General features: G+C 43.0%; 1 protein-coding gene across 4 annotated transcripts in view; it reads right to left on the reverse strand.

Annotated features, from left to right (window-relative positions):
* Window positions 1-25,000, reverse strand: part of KLHDC10 (kelch domain containing 10) — a 178,321-nt gene that overhangs the window by 71,982 nt on the left and 81,339 nt on the right. The window contains exon 2 of one of the 4 annotated variants that reach the window (XM_069765394.1): window positions 15,805-15,887. The exons of the other annotated variants lie outside the window; for them this stretch is intronic. Coding sequence (XP_069621495.1) covers window positions 15,805-15,887 — 83 coding nt within the window. The remainder of the gene's footprint in view (window positions 1-15,804; window positions 15,888-25,000) is intronic. 4 annotated transcript variants of the gene reach the window in all.

Here is a 25,000-nt window from a genome sequence, read left to right on the forward strand (position 1 = left end):
GGAAGATAACGTTGTTGTACTAATATGAACTAATTCCAATAAAAAAAACTGAGCTCAAAACCGTTTTTCCGTTTCCAACCGTGATAACACACTAGGCATAGGTATGGCAGAAAATGGCGCATAACGACTGAATCCCTAAAAAGATCCTAATGAAACTTGGAAGATAACGTTGTTGTACTAATATGAACTAATTCCAATAAAAAAAACGGAGCTCAAAACCGTTATTCCGTTTCCAAAAAATTTGACCCCTACATTCATGTATTGCAACTTTATGTCAAATAAATACATATGTAAATAAATTGGTTACTCTGCTTCAAATGGAGTGAAGTGGAAAGGAAAACTAAATTAAGAAAATGAAACGGTAAAAAAAAAATCTAAAATAGGCAGAGATGAATACGACTAAAATATCTACCATAGGCATAGGTAAATTTGCCACATAGGGTTTTAGTATGCACCTCTCTAACCTTTCCTTCACCTCTAAACTCTTGGAATGCTTGGTCCACTCCCGTCTAATCCGCTATCTCTCGGATAACTTGTTGACCCCTTACAATCTGGTTTCCGCTCTTTACACTCCACTGAAACTGCCCTCACTAAAGTCTATAATGATCTAATAAGTTAAATCCAAAGGTCATTGCTCTCTGCTGATTCTCCTGGATCTATCAGCCGCATTTGATACTGTGGATCACCAGCGCCTTCTCACTATGCTCCGCTCCATAGGCCTCAAGGACACAGCCCTCTCCTGGTTCTCCTCCCACCTCTCTGACCGCTCCTTCACTGTATCTTTTGCCGGCTTTTCTTCCTCTCCTCATCCCCTTACTATTGGGGTTCCGCAGGGCTCAGTCCTGGGCTCCCTCCTTTTCTCTCTACACACTGCCCCTATTAGACAAAATCAGCAGATTTGGGTTCCAGTACAATCTCTATGCTGACGACACCCAATTATAGACTTCTTCCCCTGACAGCACCCCCACTAATTCAAAATACCAAGGATTGTCTGTCTGCTGTCTCTAACATCATGTCCTCCCTCTATCTGAAACTAAATCTCTCCAAAACTGAACTACTTGTGTTTCTCCCTTCTACTAACCTCACTCTACCCAACATCGAAATTATCCTGGAGGGTTTAACCATAACTCCCAAACAGCATGCCTGCTGTCTTGGGGTCATATTCAACACCGAACTTTCCTTTACTCCCTATATCCGATCACTCACTCGCTACTGTCACCTGCATCTTAAAAACATCTCCGAATCCGACCTTCTCTCACCTTTGAAACTGCTAAGACTCTTACTGTCGCTCTTATTCATTCTCGTCTGGACCACTGCAACTCTTCTGATCGGTCTCCCTCTTTCCAAACTTTCTCCTCTCCAATCCATCTTGAATGCGACAGCCAAGGTCATATTTCTATCCAGCCGCTTCACCGATGCCTCCATCTTGTGCCAGTCATTACACTGGCTACTCATTCGCTACAGGGTCCACTATAAACTCATCTCTCTCACCCACAAAGCTCTCCACAGTTATGCACCGCCTTATATCTCCTCTCTCATCTCCGTCTATCGCCCTACACGTGCCCTCCGTTCTACAAATGACCCAAGACTAACATCCCCCATAATCTGAACCTCGCACCTCCGTCTCCAAGACTTCTCTCGTGCTGCGCCAGCTCTCTGGAATGCACTTCCCCAGACGATCAGACTGATACCTAGCCCCGACCTATTCAAGCGTACTTTAAAAACCCATCTCTTCAAACAAGCCTACCACATCAACTACTCAGTAAACTAACTTTGTCCTGTTCCCTCCTTCCAAATATCTGCATGTGAATCTACACCCTACTATTCATCTGTCTCCACACCCTCCATGCACACGATAACTGCACTTGATACTTGACTATTGCACTTAAAAACATGGGCTGATGACCGGATCATGAAGCTTTATATGAAAATCCCTATTTATTATAATTGCCAGACCTGAAATAACAAGCACTTTTCACGTATTGTGTCCCCCCCATTTCCTTATAGATTTTAAGCTTGCGAGCAGGGACCTCACCCCTAATGTCACTGTTTAAATTGTGTTAACTTGTACTGAATTTATTGTCTGTACATGTCCCCGCTTAATTGTAAAGTGCTGCGGAATATGTTGGCGCTATATAAATAAAAACATTCCAGAATGCTGTAGATAAGCCCCTAATGCCGGTGGGCTTACCTCACCCGCGATTTTCGGGGTGACAGGTTCCCTTCAAATATATATTCGAGTCCCCGCAGCTGCATGTCTTGTGGCTGTTCGATAGACTATCCCCGCATGTGTTGCGGCTGTCAAACAACCATGAGACATGCAGGTGCGGGGACTCTAACCTATTTGAGCACGGATTACTCGGCGACAGTTCAAAAACTCAGAATGAAGTTTGGAAAAGTCAAGCCACGGCTCCGAGAACTGAACTTGAAATAGTCAATGCTCTACCCGGCTAAACTCAGGGTGGTGGCGCTGGATCGTGTGCATTTTTTTTTAAAATCCAGGAGGCGGCTATGCAGTGGTTGGACATTAATGCTAAGAATATTGGTACAGAACGAACCTGTTGAGAATGGCATTGAGGATTTGCAATTTTGCTGTTTATTACCTATTGATCTTTAAACGAGGTTCATGGTTATCAGATGGAACGCATCCAAATGTTAAACTGTTGTGTTCGGCGGCACAAAGAATAGTTTATGTTGAGTGCGGTGGGAGGGGGGAGAGTTGGACGGTAAAGGGTATAGTTCTAGGCTGTTAATAGGCGCTCTTAGATCTCATATAGAGAAAGAAAGTTCGGTTTATTTGAAGATTTTAAAAAAGTTTCTAAAGAAGGTGGGGAGGGTAACTAGTGGGGTACTGATGTTGGGGGGGGGGGGGGCGGTTGGGGTGGCACAGGGGGGGGAGGGAGGTGGGCAATGGTTGAGACCTGGGGGAACCTGTATCCAATTATCGTCTTTATTGGAAGAAATGGGGGGTGATGTTAATATTTTAAGTTGGAATGTAAGGGGACTAGCGGATGTACAGTCATGGACAAAATTTTGAGAATGAGACAAATATTAATTTTTCCAAAGTCTACCGCTTCATTTTTTTCTAATGGCAATTTGCATATACTCCTGAATGTCACGAGTGATCAGCTTTACAGCAATTACTGTACTTGCAAAGTCAATATTTGCCCAGAAAATTAACTTTAACCCCAAAACACATTTCAACATCATTGCAGTCCTGCCTTAAAAGGAGCAGCTAACATCGTTTTAGTGATTGATCCATTAACACAGGTGTGGGTGTTGATGAGGACAGGGCTGGCGATCAGTCATGAATAAGTAAGAATGACATCACTGGACACTTTAAAAGGAGGCTGGTGCTTGGTATCATTATTTCTCTTCAGTTACCCATGGTTATCTCTAAAGAAACACGTGCAGCCATCATTGCACAAAAATGGCCTAACAGGGAAGAGTATCGCAGCTACAAAGATTGCACCTCAGTCAACAATCTATCGCATCATCAAGAACTTCAAGGAGAGAGCTTCCATTGTTGTCAAAAAGGCTCCAGGGCGCCCAAGAAAGACCAGCAAGCGCCAGGACCGTATCTTAAAACGGTTTCAGCTGCGGGATCGGACTACCAGCAGTGCCGAGCTTGCTCAGGAATGGCAGCAGGCTGGTGTGAGTGCTTCTGCACGCACTGTGAGGCGGAGACTCTTTGAGCAAGGCCTGGTTTCAAGTAGGGCAGCAAAGAAGCCACTTCTCTCCAGAAAAAACATCATGTACCGACTGATATACTGCAAAAGGTACAGGGAGTGGACTGCTGAGGACTGGGGCAAAGTCATTTTCTCTGATGAATCCCCTTTTCGATTGTTTGGGACATCTGGAAAACAGCTTATTCGGAGAAGAAGAGGTGAGCGATACCACCAGTCTTGTCTCATGCCAACTGTAAAGCATCCTGAAACCATTCATGTGTGGGGTTGCTTCTCAGCCAAGGGAATCTGCTCACTCTCCGTTTTGCCTAAAAAAACAGCCATGAATAAAGAATGGTACCAGAATGTCCTCCAAGAGCAACTTCTCCCAACCGTCCAAGAGCAGTTTGGCGCCCAACAATGCCTTTTCCAGCATGATGGAGAACCTTGCCATAAAGCAAAGGTGATAACTAAATGGCTCATGGAACAAAACAGAGATTTTGGGTCCATAGCCTGGAAACTCCCCAGATCTTAATCCCATTGAGAACTTGTGGTCAATCATCAAGAGACGGTGGACAAACAAAAACCAACAAATTCTGGCAAAATGCAAGCATTGATTATTCAAGAATGGACTGCTATCAGTCAGGATTTGGTCCAGAAGTTGATTGAGAGCATGCCAGGGAGAATTGCAGAGGTCTTGAAGAAGAAGGGTCAACACTGCAAATATTGACTTGCTGCATTAACTTATTCTAACTGTCAATATAACCTATTGGTACTCATAATATGATTGCAATTATATTTCTGTATGTGATATAAACATCAGACAAACACTAATAAAAACCAGAGGGCAGCAGATCATGTGAAAATATAATTTTGGTGTCATTCTCAAAACTTTTGGCCATGACTAACTAAGCGGGTAGCTATATTTCGTTACTTATTGAAACAGAGGCCCTCAATGATATGCTTGCAAGAAATCAATTTAGTGGAGGAAAAAGTTGATATGCTGCAGAAGAGATGGGTGAGAAAGGCGTATCACTCGACCTTCTCTAATTAAACAAGAGGAGTGTCAATTTGGATTCATACAAATACCCCTTTGAAGAGATTGAGGCTAAAATTGATAAGGATGGTCAATATATATTTTTAGTGTGTAAAATTTTCAATCGATTAATCTGTATTGCTTCATTATATATACCCCCGCCATACTCTGTTAAGAAAATTCAAGAGATATTGGATCTTATGAGTAGTTGGGATGGGGTTCCCCTTCTTGTGGTTGGTGATGTTAATAATATAATCAACGACCACTGGGATAAGAGTAATCATGCATTGCTGCGCGGAGACGGTAATGACACTCCTTTTGGAAACTATCTCAGAGAAATAGGGTGGATTGATCTATGGTGAGTACGCAATGTTGACACTTATTCTTATTCCTGTTCCTGGCTCTATGTCCCAAATTGATGTTGCCCTGGGTAATGACGGGCTGAATGAACTGCTAGGTGGGGTGGAATACAGACCCAGGATTTTATCAGATCATAGCCCAATACAGGTGTCTCTGAAGTTGGTAGATCAGGCTGGATCGGGGAGGACGGGATGGAAAATTCACCCCTCCTGGTTACAGCTATTGGACATGGAAAAAGGTGGGGGCAGAGATTGAGGAGTTTTTTTTTTTTTTTTTTGTTTTTTTTAAGATCAGCGAAGGCAGTGCAGAAAGCCATGTAGTATGGGATACTATGAAGGCGTATTTAAGAGGAATTCTATTTCGGGATATCTCAAGACATAAGACGAAGACTAGATTACAGGATAAGGCGGTCTTGGAGGAATTGAAGGCAGGGGAGGTGGCTTTGAGTACCCAATGTACGAAGGAGTCTCAGGATCGTATGAGGGCGGCTCAAGTAGGGGTCAATCAATTACAGGTCCTTCTCAAAAAATTAGCATATAGTGTTAAATTTCATTATTTACCATAATGTAATGATTACAATTAAACTTTCATATATTATAGATTCATTATCCACCAACTGAAATTTGTCAGGTCTTTTATTGTTTTAATACTGATGATTTTGGCATACAACTCCTGATAACCCAAAAAACCTGTCTCAATAAATTAGCATATCAAGAAAAGGTTCTCTAAACGACCTATTACCCTAATCTTCTGAATCAACTAATTAACTCTAAACACATGCAAAAGACACCTGAGGCTTTTATAAACTCCCTGCCTGGTTCATTACTCAAAACCCCCATCATGGGTAAGACTAGCGACCTGACAGATGTCAAGAAGGCCATCATTGACACCCTCAAGCAAGAGGGTAAGACCCAGAAAGAAATTTCTCAACAAATAGGCTGTTCCCAGAGTGCTGTATCAAGGCACCTCAATGGTAAGTCTGTTGGAAGGAAACAATGTGGCAGAAAACGCTGTACAACGAGAAGAGGAGACCGGACCCTGAGGAAGATTGTGGAGAAGGACCGATTCCAGACCTTGGGGAACCTGAGGAAGCAGTGGACTGAGTCTGGTGTGGAAACATCCAGAGCCACCATGCACAGGCGTGTGCAGGAAATGGGCTACAGGTGCCGCATTCCCCAGGTAAAGCCACTTTTGAACCATAAACAGCGGCAGAGGCGCCTGACCTGGGCTACAGAGAAGCAGCACTGGACTGTTGCTAAGTGGTCCCAAGTACTTTTTTCTGATGAAAGCAAATTTTGCATGTCATTCGGAAATCAAGGTGCCAGAGTCTGGAGGAAGACTGGGGAGAAGGAAATGCCAAAATGCCTGAAGTCCAGTGTCAAGTACCCACAGTCAGTGATGGTGTGGGGTGCCATGTCAGCTGCTGGTGTTGGTCCACTGTGTTTCATCAAGGGCAGGGTCAATGCAGCTAGCTATCAGGAGATTTTGGAGCACTTCATGCTTCCATCGGCTGAAATGCTTTATGGAGATGAAGATTTCATTTTTCAGCACGACCTGGCACCTGCTCACAGTGCCAAAACCACTGGTAAATGGTTTACTGACCATGGTATTACTGTGCTCAATTGGCCTGCCAACTCTCCTGACCTGAACCCCATAGAGAATCTGTGGGATATTGTGAAGAGAAAGTTGAGAGACGCAAGACCCAACACTCTGGATGAGCTTAAGGCCGCTATTGAAGCATCCTGGGCCTCCATAACATCTCAGCAGTGTCACAGGCTGATTGCCTCCATGCCACGCCGCATTGAAGCAGTCATTTCTGCCAAAGGATTTCCGACCAAGTATTGAGTGCATAACTGAACATTATTATTTGTTGGTTTTTTTGTTTGTTATTAAAAAACACTTTTATTTGATTGGATGGGTGAAATATGCTAATTTATTGAGACAGGTTTTTTGGGTTATCAGGAGTTGTATGCCAAAATCATCAGTATTAAAACAATAAAAGACCTGACAAATTTCAGTTGGTGGATAACGAATCTATAATATATGAAAGTTTAATTGTAATCATTACATTATGGTAAATAATGAAATTTAACACTATATGCTAATTTTTTGAGAAGGACCTGTATATCTGCGAAAAGCAGAGAGGATGAGGGCATTTCAAAAAGAAACATTCTACTCAGAAGGGGAAAAGGTGTTGCATTTACTTTCGTTAGTGGATTCCACGCTGCGTGATTCCTCACATGTCTACTCAAAAACTGAGGAGGGAACCGTGGTCACCCAGGGGGAGCAAATATTGGAAGCTTTTAGGAAATTTTACAGTGAATTGAATACCTCTAGTGCAGTGAAAGGGAAAGAGGATATGATCAGGTATTTGGAGGGGATTGACTTGCCTAGGTTAAGTAGAGAGGATTGTGAGCGTTTGGACCAACCAATGTGGTGAGGAAGAATTGAAGGTGGCCTTGGCGGGTGTCTCCGGGGGCAGGGCCCCGGGGCCGGATGGCATTCCAGCTGAGGTCTATAAGATCTTAAAGGGAACCTGTCACCCCGTTTTTTGAGATTGAGATATAAATACTGTTAAATAGGGCCTGCGCTGTGTGTTACTATAGTGTATGTAGTGTACCCTGATTCCCCACCTATGCTGAGAAATAACTTACCAAAGTCGCCGTTTTCGCCTGTCAATCAGGCTGGTCAGGTCGGGAGGGCGTGTTCACAGCGCTGTTTCTTCCTCAGCTTTACGTTGGTGGCGTAGTGGTGTCCGCATGTTGAGGTGACTAATCCACTGTGGGCACGTGAACAAGCAGCGCGCGATCTGCGCTGTCATCCCTTTCATCGGTGGGGGCGGCCATCTTCCTGGGGCCGCGCGTGCGCAGATCGAGTGCTCTGCTGCACGGGGCTTCAGGAAAATGACCGCGGGATGCCGCGCGTGCGCATTAGAGATCGCGGCGGCCATTTTCCCAAAGCCGAGATGCAAACTCGGCTTTGGGAAAATGGCCGCCGCGATCTCTAATGCGCACGCGCGGCATCCCGCGGCCATTTTCCTGAAGCCCCGTGCAGCAGAGCACTTGATCTGCGCACGCGCGGCCCCAGGAAGATGGCCGCCCCCACCGACGAAAGGGATGACAGCGCAGATCGCGCGCTGCTTGTTCACGTGCCCACAGTGGATTAGTCACCTCAACATGCGGACACCACTACGCCACCAACGTAAAGCTGAGGAAGAACCAGTGCTGTGAACACGCCCTCCCGACCTGACCAGCCTGATTGACAGGCGAAAACGGCGACTTTGGTAAGTTATTTCTCAGCATAGGTGGGGAATCGGGGTACACTACATACACTATAGTAACACACAGCGCAGGCCCTATTTAACAGTATTTATATCTCAATCTCAAAAAACGGGGGTGACAGGTTCCCTTTAAGCTAGGTTCACATTGTGTTAGGGCAATCCGTTTAGCGCATACGCTAACGGACTGCGCTAACGCAATGTCCCAAAAGGGATCGCGTTTAGCGATCCCGCTAGCGCAGATGCCCGATCTGCGCTAGCAAGGAATGGACCTCGAACGCTGCAAGCAGCGTTCGAGGTCCGTCCGAAACTAACGGGACATCGCTAGCACATACCAAAAATGGCATACGTTAGCGATGCATTAGTTACATTGCCGTCAATGGCAGCGCTAACGGACCCGTTACATTGCGTTAGTGGCGCTGTGTAACGGATCCCGTTAGCGTACTGCCACTAACGCAATGTGAACCTAGCCTTACAGGACACTTTATTGACTAAACTGGCGGGGTGTATAATAGATCGTTGGAGAGGGGGGAGCTGCCTTCATCAATGAGCGAGGCCATTGTGGTGATCATCCCTAAAGCCGACAAGGACTTACAGCTGCTAGAGTCTTATAGACCAATTTCACTTCTAAGGGCGGACAAAGATTTTGGCAAAGGCCTTGGCAAACAGGCTGACCCGGATGATTGATAAACTAATTCACCCGGGCCAGTCAGGCTTTATGCCCAATAAATCAACGGCACTCAATTTGAGAAGGTTGTACTTAAATATGCAAATCCCTTCTGATAATGCTGGCAAGAGAGTTGTGGTATCCTTGGATGCCCATAAGGCCTTTGACTGAGTGGAGTGGAATTACTTGTAGTCGGTGCTGGAACGATTAGGGTTTGGGCCTAAATTCATCTCTTGGGTGCAGTTGTTGTACTCTTCTCCAGTGGCAAGAATTAGAGTTAATAATGCTCTCTCGGAGAGTTTTCCTTTGTCCAGGGGCACTAGACAGGGGTGTCCGCTGTCCCTGCTGCTTTTTGCCCTGGCGGTGGAGCCGCTTGCTGCCAAATAAGAGGCTCTCAGGAGGTGAGAGGTTTTATGTACGGGGATGCAGAAGATAAAGTAGCTTTGTACGCTGATGACATTCTGCTTTTCTTGGAGGACTCGGAGGGGACCTTGTACAAGGCGGAAGCTATACTTGAGGAATTTGGGGATTATTCGGGCCTAAGGATTAATTGGGGTAAATCTCATATGATGTTGATATATTGGGATAATGGAGGTAGTGTAGTGAGGAATACTTCTACAAAGTTGAGCGTAGTTAATAAATTTAAATATTTGAGGATTCAGATCGCTCTCCCTTTGACCTGTTTTGAAGATTTGAATTTGGGGACGCTTTTCGGAGAATACATACTAAAATCCAGGCATGGAAAAAATTGCATCTGTCGGTAGTTGGCAGGGTGAATCTCATAAAGATGATCGTAATGCCTCAACTTCTTTATGCGCTACATAACTCCCCCATTTGGATATCGCAGAATAGATTTCTTATGATTAGATCCTTGTTTGGTGAATTGATTTTTGGGGAGGAAAGAGCCCAAGATTTAAACAAGAAACCCTACAAAAGGCCCAAGACGGAGGGTGGTTTGGCACACCCTAATCCTTGGTTATACTTTTTAGCGTCACGGTGTCAAAATTTTAGGGGATGGGGAGAGGAGTCTGGTGGGGCACGGATACCCTGTTGTCTGAGGACACTGAATGGGCCGAAGGTATTGTGTGAGGGTCTGGAGGGTGGACATTTTCAGGAGAAGGGTTCCACATTTTATACTATTAGACTTATTCATAAGGTTTCGGATAAAGTAAAGAATATAAGGGGTGTGAATGCTCTTACTAGATTTTCACCTATATGGAATAATAGATATCTACAACAGTTCAGACAGCTGTCTGGATTTCATATTTGGAAAGAGGCAGGTATTTCTCGGATGGGGCAACTTACTTATGCACCAGAGTAAAATTAAGAATTTTGAGGCACTGCAGGAGGAATTTCATTTGCCAAGTTCTGAGTTATATCAGTATAGCCGCATTTCTCACGCGTTTCAGGCACAGCGCAAGAGAGGCATCCTATCAGAGCCAGAGCGAAATGGGAGAATGAATTGGGGGTGATTGACAATGACCGATGGGAATCAATATTGGAATGTGTACCCAGGATCTCTGAGTGAGCCTGGGAGGTTGTCACAACTATTTGTTATTCATAGGGCCTACAGAACTCCGGATATGTTATTCAAAGCTGGACTGAGACCTAATTCAGAATGCCCTATGTGCTCACAGTCTGAGGCGGGTATTCTTCACATGATGAGGCAATGTCCCAGGCTGTCCTCCTTTTGGATTGTGGTGTTGAATAGAGTAAAATTGATATATAACTGTACTATACCACGAGACCCTTTGGTGTGTATTCTAGGCTATGTAAAAGAGATTGTAACTGATAATATGTACAAAATAGCTATTGCTAGACTATTAATTTATCACGTGGAAGCTAATTGCCAAGTTCTGGATAAGGGAGGAACCACCAACGAGAAGAGACTTTCTGGTACAAGTGGACCATATTCTTGCTTTCGAGAAAAGCATTTATCTCAAGAGAAATAAAATAGACCTCTACCACAGGTTGTGGAATCCATGGACTGACTTAAATTGAGGGGCTTTATCTGATTGTTTGGGCCTTAGGGTCCCCTGGGAGGGCTATTGGTACGTCATCTTTTTTGTACGAGGTTGCAAATTGTGGCGGTTCACGACAGGTCTGTGAAGGTTGGAAGGGAGGAGGGGGGTTGGAGTTTGGGTTAAAATGTTCTAAAAACTATACATGTTTAATATAAACAGTAATGTTATATACTTGTATTTTCCTTGCTGTTCAATAAAAATTGATTAAAAAAAAAAAGTTTAGGCATCCTTGGAGATGTGTGCGCTCAGATAACCTTGACCAAGGTTTTACCCATTAGTCTGTTAGGGTTATGGCTTGTTCAATATCATTAGGAAAGGTCAGGTGATGCAAATTTCCCAGCTTTATAAAAACCCAGCCTCCTTGAACCTTGTTCGAAAAACCAGCAGCCATGGGTTCATTTAAGCAGCTGCCTTGCACTAAAAATAAAAATGATGGAGGCCCAGAAAGCAGGAGAAGGCTATAAGAAGATCGCAAAGCAAGTTGCCCTTTTTCTCAGTTCAAAATTCAATTAAGAAATTGCAGTTAATAGGAACAGTTGAGGTCAAAATAAGATCTGGAAGATCAAGCAAAATTTCAGTGAGAGCTGCTCGTAGGATTTTAACACAGGTAAATCAGAACCTCCGCTCGACTGTAAAAGACCCTCAAAGAATTAGCAGACTATGGAGTTATGGTACATCGTTCTACTGTTCAGAGACACTTGCACAAATATGGCCTTCATGTAAGAGTCATCAGAAGAAAACCTCTCCTGCATCCTCACCATAAAATTAAGCATCAGAAGTATACAAAAGAACATCTAAACACACCTGATGCCTTTTGTAAACAAGCCCTGTGGACCAATGAAGGTGAAATAAACAGAACTCCTTGGCCACAATGATCAAAAGGAATGTGTGGAGAGAAAAAAAAAAAGGAGGGGGCACAAAAATTCTGGAAAACAACATCTTGCCAACCATTAAGCTTTGGGGTGGAATAATCATGCTTTGTTGCAGCCAATGGCATGGGGAACATTTCACAGGTAGAGGGAAGAATGGACTCAATTAAATTTCAACATATTCTTGATGCAAACGTAACACCATCTGTAAAAATAAACAACTTAAATTGAATAGAGGATGGCTTCTACAAATGGATAATGATTAGTGATGAGGGAACATGCTCGGATAGATTGTTATCTGAGCATGTTTGGGTGCTGTGTGACTTTGGCGTGCTCGAATAATAGGTTAGAGTCCCCGCACCTGCATGTCTCACGGTTGTTTGACAGCCGCAACATATGCAGGGCTTGTCTAACAAATAGCTGCAACACATGCGGGGATAGTCTATCGAACAGCCACAAGACATGCAGCTGCGGGGACTCGAATATATATTTAAAGGGAACCTGTCACCCCAAAAATCGCGGGTGAGGTAAGCCCACCGGCATTAGGGGCTTATCTACAGCATTCTGGAATGCTGTAGATAAGCCCCCGATGTATCCTAAAAGATGAGAAAAAGATGTTAGATTATACTCACCCAGGGGCGGTCCCGCTCTTGGTCCGGGTCCGGCACCTCCCATCTTCATCAGATGACACCCTCTTCTTGGCTTCATGCTCTGTTGAGGGCAGAGCAAAGTACTGCAGTGCGCAGGCGCCAGGCCTCTCTGACCTTTCCCAGTGCCTGCGATTTTCGGGGTGACCGGTTCACTTTAAAGCACGCCAAAGACACTTCGCACACATGTATGCTGGTCTAACACCTTATCCGAGCATGCTTGCTCATCACTAATAATGATCGTAAATACAAATCCACAGTAAACTACCTCAAAGGGCACAAGCTGAAGGTTTTACAAAGGCCCTCACAGTTTTCTGATCATCATTGAAAATCTGTGGCTAGACCTGAAAAATGATCCAAAAAAAAAAAAAGAGAGAACTGTATCGCTCATCCATAGTCATAGTATTACCCAAAAAGAAGATGTAGCAGCTGCAGCTTAGACTAACCAAGCTGTTGCACAACTCTTGGGGTAGATAGTAGACCACAGCTAGAAGAGTATAGCCCAATAAAATAAAACGTAACTTTTACTAATACTGTTAAAACATGGACAAAACTAATACAACACTAACACAAAATAATAATATATAGTGCTCACGCCGAAAACTGTGCTCTAATAAAAAAACTGGTTTGATCTCACCAATTATGGACGCAGGGTATCCATACTGATGATGAGGGGTCCCTGGGAGGGTCCAGTAGTTGTAGGGTATACCCTACTGGACACTCCCAGGGACCCCTCATCATCAGGATGGGTACCCTGCGTCCATAATTGGTGAGATCAAACCAGTTTTTTTATTAGAGCACAGTTTTCGGCGTGAGCACTATATATTATTATTTTGTGTTAGTGTTGTATTAGTTTTGGCCATGTTTTAACAGGATTAGTAAAAGTTACGTTTTATTTTATTGGGCTATACTCTTCTTGCTGTGGTCTACCAAAAAGAAGATGGACACAGGAGCGTATCACAAATCATAGATACAGTGGGGCAAAAAAGTATTTAGTCAGTCAGCAATAGTGCAAGTTCCACCACTTAAGATGAGAGGCGTCTGTAATTTACATCATAGGTAGACCTCAACTATGGGAGACAAACTGAGAAAAAAAAAATCCAGAAAATCACATTGTCTGTTTTTTTAACATTTTTTTTTGCATATTATAGTGGAAAATAAGTATTTGGTCAGAAACAAACAATCAAGATTTCAGGCTCTCACAGACCTGTAACTTCTTCTTTAAGAGTCTCCTCTTTCCTCCACTCATTACCTGTAGTAATGGCACCTGTTTAAACTTGTTATCAGTATAAAAAGACACCTGTGCACACCCTCAAACAGTCTGACTCCAAACTCCACTATGGTGAAGACCAAAGAGCTGTCAAAGGACACCAGAAACAAAATTGTAGCCCTGCACCAGGCTGGGAAGACTGAATCTGCAATAGCCAACCAGCTTGGAGTGAAGAAATCAACAGTGGGAGCAATAATTAGAAAATGGAAGACATACAAGACCACTGATAATCTCCCTCGATCTGGGGCTCCACGCAAAATCCCACCCCGTGGGGTCAGAATGATCACAAGAACGGTGAGCAAAAATCCCAGAACCACGCGGGGGGACCTAGTGAACGAACTGCAGAGAGCTGGGACCAATGTAACAAGGCCTACCATAAGTAACACACTACGCCACCATGGACTCAGATCCTGCAGTGCCAGACGTGTCCCACTGCTTAAGCCAGTACATGTCCGGGCCCGTCTGAAGTTTGCTAGAGAGCATCTGGATGATCCAGAGGAGTTTTGGGAGAATGTCCTATGGTCTGATGAAACCAAACTGGAACTGTTTGGTAGAAACACAACTTGCCGTGTTTGGAGGAAAAAGAATACTGAGTTGCATCCATCAAACACCATACCTACTGTAAAGCATGGTGGTGGAAACATCATGCTTTGGGGCTGTTTCTCTGCAAAGGGGCCAGGACGACTGATCCGGGTACATGAAAGAATGAATGGGGCCATTTATCGTGAGATTTTGAGTGCAAACCTCCTTCCATCAGCAAGGGCATTGAAGATGAAACGTGGCTGGGTCTTTCAACATGACAATGATCCAAAGCACACCGCCAGGGCAACGAAGGAGTGGCTTGGTAAGAAGCATTTCAAGGTCCTGGAGTGGCCTAGCCAGTCTCCAGATCTCAACCCTATAGAAAACCTTTGGAGGGAGTTGAAAGTCCGTGTTGCCAAGCGAAAAGCCAAAAACATCACTGCTCTAGAGGAGATCTGCAAGGAGGAATGGGCCAACATACCAACAACATTGTGTGGCAACCTTGTGAAGACTTACAGAAAACGTTTGACCTCTGTCATTGCCAACAAAGGATATATTACAAAGTATTGAGATGAAATTTTGTTTCTGACCAAATACTTATTTTCCACCATAATATGCAAATAAAATGTTAAAAAAACAGACAATGTGATTTTCTGGATTTTTTTCTTCTCAGTTTGTCTCCCATAGTTGAGGTCTACCTATGATGTAAATTACAGACGCCTCTCATCTTTTTAAGTGGTGGAACTTGCACTATTGCTGACTGACTAAATACTTTTTTGCCCCACTGTAATCTTTATTATAGAAATTCATAAAAACAAGATAGATAAAAGGTAAAACCTGATTAAGTGAACACCTGGGGTGAACAGCGACACCAAAGTGCCACGTCCAAACAGGAGCACACACAGACACACTGTGTGGCAGTATAAGGTGCATGTGCAATAAACAAAAATTAATTAGTAATATACAATTGTTGGAATCTAAAGTGCCAAAAGTGTATAAAGACTACTACGGGAAACACATACAAAACACATAATTAAGTAATAGCAGCCAATATATATGGTCAAACAAGTATTGATAAACACAAATTAAAAATAAGAGACTATATAGGAGTATGATCCCAGTGACCAAACTGATAAGAGGACGTGGAAGGAAAAAGTCCCAATGCACATTTCAGGTTTGACTCCCTCGGGGTGCTTTTTCCACAATAGACTACCTCAAAAGGCTCAAGATGAAGGTTAGAAAATGGCCCTCACAGTCCTCTGATCCTGATCATCATTGAAAATCTGTGGCTAGACATTAGAATAGCAGAGTATGAAAGACGGCCCAGGAATATCACAGAAATGTAAGAATTTTCCAAGAAACAATGGAAGAAAATCCCTCACACAAGAATTGAAAGACTCTTGGCTGGCAACAAAAAGCATTTACAAGTTGCAATACTTTCAAAAGGGGATTCTAATAGGTACTAACCATGCAGGGTGCCCACACTTTTGCATTGGCCCATTTTCCTTTCTGTACTTTTTAAAATGTAAAAGATGAAAAATATATTTTCCCTAAAATACGAAAAAAAATAGGTCATCTTTGAGTCAACTTTAGGCTTTTTAGAGATCATTTCCTCTTCAACTTACTTAACGGTTGACAAGAACCATGATTTTGACCAGGGGAGCACAAACACTTACATGCCACTGTATGTGGAAAGCTACACATTAGGAGAACCCGTAAAACGTATATAAGAGTAAGTGCCATAAGATTACATCCCTAACATTTAGCAAAATAAAAACCCAACAACCGTTGAGGGCATCTCAAATCTGTCACCATCTGCCATATTACAGAGACGGCACGGTTTCTACATGCAAGTTCACATTACACTTGCCACACCTCACTTGTTAATATGGGGGTCACACCCCTCACACAGCAGAGACTGGCTGTTTGACTCTGTGCCAACCTTTCTATAATAAAAAGGACTTTGTCACATGAATTGCCTTTTAAGACACACACAAACACCATGTAAAATGCCTGCTTGTGTAAGACACTCAAGTTATTCAGCCATTGATATGGACGTAAGCAGGAATTGCAGCTTTCTCATGGCCTCCTCTAGCCCAGTTATAGGGAGACCACTAAAACCACCATATGACCCCATGTCAAGTTCATTAGAGTAAATCACTAGAGGTTCAGTTATGATTTAAGTAACAGATGCAAAATGCGGCTTTATTTCGGCCATAATACAGTTTCAAATCACTTTTCTTTCCTATGAGCTAATTGAAGGAATTTAATGGTCCAAAGGGTGAACCCATGGCAAGATTACAAACCGAGATAGAAAACTGTTTCAGTCTGGCTTTAAAGGGCCACTGTCACCCCCTCCAGCCGTTATAAACTAAAAGAGCCACCTTGTGCAGCAGTAATGCTGCATTCTAACAAGGTGGCTCTTTTAGTTTTAGGTTCAAGTATACCCCAAATAAAGCGTTTTTATACTTAGCCACAATTCCGGTCTCTAGCCAGGGAGGCGGGTCCTCACTCCCCAGCTCTAACCGCTCCTCTGCCGTCACTCCAATCTTCCTGCGCTTTCGGCGCCGCCCCCTCAGCACTGTGTACGTTTCAAAACCGGCGCCTGCGCAGTGTACTGCTGTGCTGCGCAGACGCAGTAAGCTCTGGCCGTCTGACGTCCCAGCCAGGCTTGCAGACTGCGCGGGCATTGCGGCTAGCCACCTTTGGAATCCCAGCCCCGCACTGTGTTATGCATTATGCACAGTGCGGGTCGGGGATTCCAAAGGTGGCTGGCCGCAATGCCAGCGCTGGCGCAGTCTGCAAGCCTGGCTGGGACGTCAGACGGCCAGAGCTTACTGCGTCTGCGCAGCACAGTAGTACACAGCGCAGGCGCCGGTTTTGAAACGTACACAGCGCTGAGGGGGCGGCGCTGAAAGCGCAGGAAAATTGGAGTGACGGCAGAGGAGCGGTTAGAGCTGGGGAGTGAAGCCCCGCCTCCCTGGCTAGAGACAGGAATTGTGGCTAAGTATAAAAACGCTTTTTTTGGGGTATACTTGAACCTAAAACTAAAACAGCCACCTTGTTAGAATGCAGCATTACTGCTGCACAAGGTGGCTCTTTTAGTTTATAACGGCTGGAGGGGGGTGACAGTGGCCCTTTACTATAGGGGTGAAGGGCTATATGACCTTTTCAGGCTGTGCATTAAACAAACAAAAACAACTTAATATTCTGAGTTTCTGTAGAAATAAATTTTAATATTTTTGTACGCAACGTCAGAAAATGACTGTTTAGATGTGACCTGAGGTTCTATGTGCAATACTTGTGTTCTCAAGTGCTAGATACAGATAATCTTTAATAATAATAATCTTTATATAGCGCCAACATATTCCGCAGACCTTTACAGTTTATTTTTTATTGTTATTGCGCCATTTATTCCATGGCGCTTTACATGTGAGGAGGAGTATACATAAAAACAAGTACTATAATCTTAAACAATACAAGTCATAACTGGTACAGGAGGAGAGAGGACCCTGCCAGCAAAGGCTCAATCTACAACAGTTAACAGTTTCAAACACAACAGTCATAAGTAACAATGTTAACAATACAATAATTAACCCCTTAGTGACAGAGCCAATTTGGTACTTAATGACCAGGCCAATTTTTGCAATTCTGACCACTGTCACTTTATGAGGTTATAACTCTGGAACGCTTCAACGGATCCCGCTGATTCTGAGACTGTTTTTTCGTGACATATTGTACTTCATGATAGTGGTAACATTTATTCGATATTACTTGTGATTATTTATGAAAAAAACAAAATATGGCAAAAAAAAATTAAATGTCACGAAAAATAGTTAATAAATAACATTTCCCACATGTCTACTTTACATCAGCACAATTTTGGAAACAAATTTTTTTTTTGTTAGGGAGTTATAAGGGTTAAATGTTGACCAGCAATTTCTCATTTTTACAACACCATTTTTTGTTAGGGACCACATCACATTTGAAGTCATTTTGAGGGGTCTACATGATAGAAAATAATGAAGTGTGACACCATTCTAAAAACTACACCCCTCAAGGTTCTCAAAACCACATTCAAGAAGTTTATTAACGCTTTACGTGCTTCACAGGAACTGAAACAATGTGGAAAGAAAAAATGAACATTTAACTTTTTTTTGCAAACATCTTAATTCAGAACCATTTTTTTTATTTTCACAAGTGTAAAAACAGAAATGTAACCATAAATTTTGTTTTGCAATTTCTCCTGAATACGCCAATACCCCATATGTGGGGGTAAACCACTTTTTGGGCGCACCGCAGAACTTAGAAGTGAAGGAGCGCCGTTTGACTTTTTCAATGCAGAATTGGCTGGAATTGAGATCGGACGCCATGTCACGTTTAGAGAGCCCCTGATGTGCCTAAACAGTGGAAACTCCCCACAAGTGACACTATTTTGGAAACTAGACCCCTTAAGGAACTTATCTAGATGTGTGGTGAGCACTTTGAACCCCCAAGTGCTTCACAGAAGTTTATAACGTAGAGCCGTGAAAATAAAAAAATCGCTTTTGTTTACACAAACATGATCTTTTTGCCCACAAATTTTTATTTTCACAAGGGTAACAGGACAAATTAGACCACTAAAGTTGTTGTGCAATTTCTCCTGAGTACGTCGAAACCCAATATGTGGGGTAAACCACAGTTTGGGCGCACCGCAGAGCTTGGAAGAGAAAGAGTGCCGTTTTACTTTTTCAATGTAGAATTGGCTGGAATTGAGATCGGACGCCATGTCGCGTTTGGAGAGCCCCTGATGTGCCTAAACAGTAGAAATCCCCCACAAGTGACCCCATTTTGGAAACTAGACCCCCCATGGAACTTATCTAGATGTGTGGTGAGAACTTTGAATGCCCAAGTGCTTCACAGAAGTTTAGAATGCAGAGCCGTGAAAATAAAAAATATTTTTTTTTTTCCACAAAAAAGATTTTTTAGCCCCCAAGTTTTTATTTTCACAAGGGTAACAAGAGAAATTGGACCCCAAAAGTTGTTGTCCAATTTGTCCTGAGTATGCTGGTACCCCATATGTGGGGGTAAACCACTGTTTGGGCACACGGCAGAGCTCGGAAGGAAGGAGCGCCGTTTTGGAATGCAGACTTTGATAGAATGGTCTGCGGGCATTATGTTGCGTTTGCAGAGCCCCTGATGTACCTAACCAGTAGAAACCCTCCACAAGTGACCCCATTTTGGAAACTAGACCCCCCCAAGGAACTTATCTAGATGTGTGGTGAGAACTTTGAATGCCCAAGTGTCATGAGTTTACCGCAACAGAGGAGCAAGAAGACAGATTTCTCATACTCCTGCACCGATTAGAAGCACTTCATCTTCATATTAAACAGCGCAGGTTTCTGCTTGCAGTGCAGGGGTTAATCTGTTCAGTTGAGAGCTCCTGGAAGCTTTCCTGCTTTGATGTGCTCAGCTGTTCAATGAGGTCTCTGGCAAGCAGGCATTGACAGTTTGATACTGCCTGGTTCTGGAAGTTTGGTTGCTTGTGGAGGTGTTGTTCTAAAGACTGTTCCTTTATGTTTTGTCTGTGTGCATATCCTCATCCTCTCCTATTTGTTTTTTCCTTCCTTTACTTTCCGATGTTTAACTCTGTTTGTGAGTGCATATGTGTATGATTGGTATTTTCATTTATCCCTGTACCTCTTCCCTTGTTAGTCTGGCTTGTGTAATCCTATACCCTACAACTTCCCATTTACCTGGATGGAAGAAGAGACAGATAAGGACGGATTCAGTAAGACACTTGGCCCTGGCATCGTCACCATTAGAAGTAATCTGGGGAGCAGGGGTAGCTAGAGGGCCCCTAGCTTTAGGGATACGAAAGGAGCCCCTAGCCCTGGGATTTATTGCAATTGTGCCGTGACACAGCCAATTCCGATAGCAGCACAATAAATTGCAATGTACAGAAAGAAAATATACTAATATGTAGTTCTGCCCCCTGTTGGGCTTATAAAGCTTTCTTTTCAAGACCAAGGGCCAGATCACCTGCAGAATGTAAGCCTCCAAACCCACTGAATTAAAGTGGGGTCTGTGGGCCTTTGCCAAGGTTTCCACCAATTTGACAGGTAATAGAATGCTACATGTTGTGGCATTTTTCATGTCAAAATATAACAATCTGATGAAGGCTCCAATGCAGGTGTAAGGAGAGCCTACTTCAGAAAAACAATGACATAGGTTTCTAAATAAATGTTAGAAGTATTGTTTCTCCTTGCGGAGAGTGACATGTTAAGCATGTCAAGGTGAGGAGACGTAAAGCCGCAATGCTCCTCTGGGAAATATGCAAATTTTCTCTTCAGAGAGGAAGAGGACTAGAACTCTAGTGCCACCTATTGGAAGTAGGAATCCTAACAGTCAATGTCGACCCTTTAACGAGCCTTGTCACATGACTTAGGATAATAGCCAAACCAGAATCTCAATTTGCAGACACTTTTTCGGGGTACTGTGTTTCTAGTTCTCTTCGTCTCTGAAGAGACAATTTGCATATTTCCCAGAGGAGCATTGCGGCTTTAAGTCTCCTCACCTCGACATGCTTATCATGTCACTCTCCGCAAGGAGGAACGATACTTCTTGGATCCCGATCAGACGCCTCTCAATCAGCCAAACCAGATCTAATACTTTGCACTGACGAGGGGCAGTACCCCGAAACACAGTGTCTGCAAATTGAGATTCTGGTTTAGCTATTATCCTAAGGGCAAGTGCACACATTCACGATTTCTTGCAGACAAAAAAAACGGACATTTCTGCCAAAAATCCGCATGCGTTTTTTCCCCATTTTTTTCCCAATGCATTAATTAGCGGGAAAAATGCAAAAAATCCGCAAAATTAATGAACATGCTGATTTTTTTTTTACCGCGATGCTTTTTTTTGCGGAAAAAAAACGCATCATGTGCACAAAAATTGCGGAATGCATTCTAAATGATAGGATGCATATGTAAGAATATGAAACCAATAGATGTCGCGCTTGAGGATGTTAGAAGCAGTAGCCACCCACATACAGTATCTGGTGTGAAGTAATCCACCAAAATCCCACCTGTATAGCTAGTGGCAATAAATCCCAGGACCGGTACCAAATGATCCTCCAGGCTCCTCCACTGACAACACACTAAGTATGAGTGGCGCTCAGACGCCGATGTCCCTCCGCTTACCTTATACCAATTAGATGCGGCTGAGTATGGACCCGTGCTGAGTGTGACTTCACCCGCCCGGTCGGTTCTCCCGGGGCTGCGGTGTGGTGTGTATCAGATGGCAGAGTGCAGTACAGGGAAGCGTTCCCTGAATACCGCATGTAACAAAAAAGATGGCCGATAGGCTCCTCCTACCTCGTGACGTCACCTGTAGTAAGGAGCGCTAGAACGCTCAAAAAAGGGGGATAGGAAACAACCAACGCGTTTCGAAGAGTGACCCTCTTCTTCCTCACGGTTACCGTTCCCCTGGCTCACCTTATCTTATATAGTATCCCGCCATCTATATACCCCGCCCCAAATTTAACCCCAGGTTTCCCAGCATATGTACAAACATCCACATTGATCTCCTATGTACTACCTACGTGCCCCGAATGTGTTTTGGAGCCCAGTGCATCTACTTTGATCTGTTGCAATATGATATGATGGGATAGGCAAATGAATCTCGCAATATGCTGAACGAATAAATCAATAAATAAATAAATCAAAGGATGAATGGACCTAAATGTATGTGTATGCATTAAAAACATAATTTATTTGAAAATACAAAATATATAAAAAATGTGTACGTATTAAAAATACTAAAAATATATACGTATATGTATTACTACTGGACATCTTTGTGCAAATCACCCCAAAAATCCTCTAAAAAACTTTAATAAACACTCTTAAAAACTCTAAAAGGAGAAAGAGAGAGAGAGATATATGTCCTCCAAAAAGGTCTTGCGGGGATCCACATATATGCACACATACATACATGCACGCATACATATGCCTCTACATAAAAACTCCTATATATTAAATATTATATTATAATTATCTTTATCATTATCTGTCTCTTCCACTTGGTCTCTAGTACTTAAAATTATATACCTCAAATGATTTATCCTGAGGAGTCTCCTGAAAACAGGGAGACCTGATTACTCTGAAGCTTGCGAGGTAGGCCTTATATTAATTCCCAATAATACCCATGAACACATCTTCAACTACCTGTGCATTGCTAGTCAGCCACCTAGTATTTAGGCAGGATAGTTTGTATACCTCAAAACGCAAATAACTCCACCTCCTGGTTTAAGCCCTTTGGGGCCAAGCTGTCCAGGGTAAATATCCATTGCGTCTCTGCCCTGGACATGCTCTTAATATAATCACCGCCCCTTGGGTTCTGGTGGACACGTTGGATCCCAGTGAAGAATATTCCCTCAGTTGATTTATTGTGTTTCAATAGGAAATGCCGCGAGAGGGGGTGTCCCGAGTGGCCCTTCTGGATGTTTTTGAGGTGCTTAATATTCTTTGCTCCAAGGGGAAATCTATGGGTATTTTAAACAAGAAAGAGTTTGAGTTCGTTATGAACCGCACCCCAAGCATAGCATTGTTTTATCATATCCCGAAACTCCATACAAACCCTATATGTCCACCCGGAAGACCTATTATCTCAGGCATTAATAGCCTGACAGCAAACCTATCTAGGTATGTAGACGTCCACTTACAAAAGTGTATGTCTTTGATACCGGCATACCTTAAAGATACAGGGCATGTGCTACAAATTTTAGAAAAGGTTAATTGGAAACCCAGTTTTATTCTGGGTACACTGGACATTAAGTCCCTGTACACAGTAATTGACCAGGATAGGGGCTGTCAAGTAGCAGGCCACTATCTTCGATTATTGGGTATATATACTCTAACCCAGGCCGAGTTCATTCAGGACTGTATACAATTCATTTTAAAACATAATTACTTCCTGTATGAAGAACAATTCTTTTTGCAAAAATGGGGTACAGCTATGGGGACGCGGTTTGCCCCTAGCTACGCAAACCTATATGTAGCTTAGTGGGAGGAGTCCAAAATCTTCGGAGCTAGAAAACTTCACGAAAATTTGGTACTTTGGCGTTGATTCATCGACGACGTTCTATTTGTTTGGGAAGGATCACAGCATGACCTTGAAGTGTTTGTATCTGGTCTAAATGTAAATGATTATGGTTTGGAGTTTACCCCAACTATAAGTACCACAAATGTAAATTTCTTGGACCTGAATATCTACATAGAGGGCAATCAGTTATGCACGAAGTGCTATCGTAAATAAGTGGATGCAAATAGTTACATCCACATCACAAGTTGCCATCTCCCCGTGTGGCTCACAAATATCCTCAAGAGTCAATTCACACGTATTAAACGTAACTGTACCAAAGAGGAGGATTACCGTGTAGAGGCAGAATTCTTGTCATAGCAGTTTTTGGATAAAGGATATCCGAAACATGTGATAGATCAAGCTAAATGTGACATGGAACATATACCAAGAAATGAGCTGGTATACCCAGTAAAAGCAACCACTACACAAGAAGTCAATATTAGGGAACAAATTGGTCAACTTTCTCTTATATCCCAATTCCATACAGGCCACAATCAATTTAGGAGAATTATAGCAAAACATTGGGCAGTTCTACAAGGGGACAAAACGGTAGGGGAATATCTACCTGAAGTCCCAAGGTTTATATACAAAAAAAGCCCAATCTCTGGGCCATATCATAGCCCCCACCAACAAACTGGCTATGAGCTATGGAAATAAGAGGCCCAAAGTATCTGCACAACCAAATGCGGGTTTTAGACCATGTGGTAGCTGCTTTAGCTGCATTAACACCAATTTTAAAAAAGTAATACAGACCACATTTAAAGATACAAGTGGGAAGAAGGAATTCATCATAAGAGATAAGATCTCATGCTTCTCTAAGGGGGTCATTTACGTGATCCGTTGCCCATGTGATAAACTGTATGTGGGGCGCACTAAGCGATGTCTCATGACTCGGGTGAAAGAGCACCTCAAAAACATCCAGAAGGGCCACTCGGGACATGCCCTCTCGCGGCATTTCCTAATGAAACACAATAAATCAACTAAGGGAATATTCTTCACTGGGATCCAACGTGTCCACCAGAACCCAAGGGGCGGTGATTATATTAAGAGCATGTCCAGGGCAGAGACGCAATGGATATTTACCCTGGACAGCTTGGCCCCAAAGGGCTTAAACCAGAAGGTGGAGTTATTTGCGTTTTGAGGTATACAAACTATCCTGCCTAAATACTAGGTGGCTGACTAGCAATGAACAGGTAGTTGAAGATGTGTTCATGGGTATTATTGGGAATTAATATAAGGCCTACCACGCAAGCTTCAGAGTAATCAGGTCTCCCTGTTTTCAGGAGACTCCTCAGGATAAATCATTTGAGGTATATAATTTTAAGTACTAGAGACCAAGTGGAAGAGACAGATAATGATAAAGATAATTATAATATAATATTTAATATATAGGAGTTTTTATGTAGAGGCATATGTATGCGTGCATGTATGTATGTGTGCATATATGTGGATCCCCGTTTTACCTCCAAGTGGGTCCATGCAAGACCTTTTTGGAGGACATATCTCTCTCTCTCTCTTTCTCCTTTTAGAGTTTTTAAGA

The sequence above is a fragment of the Ranitomeya imitator genome, chromosome 4 (genome assembly GCF_032444005.1).
Source record: "Ranitomeya imitator isolate aRanImi1 chromosome 4, aRanImi1.pri, whole genome shotgun sequence".
Classification (NCBI taxonomy): Eukaryota; Metazoa; Chordata; class Amphibia; order Anura; family Dendrobatidae; genus Ranitomeya; species Ranitomeya imitator.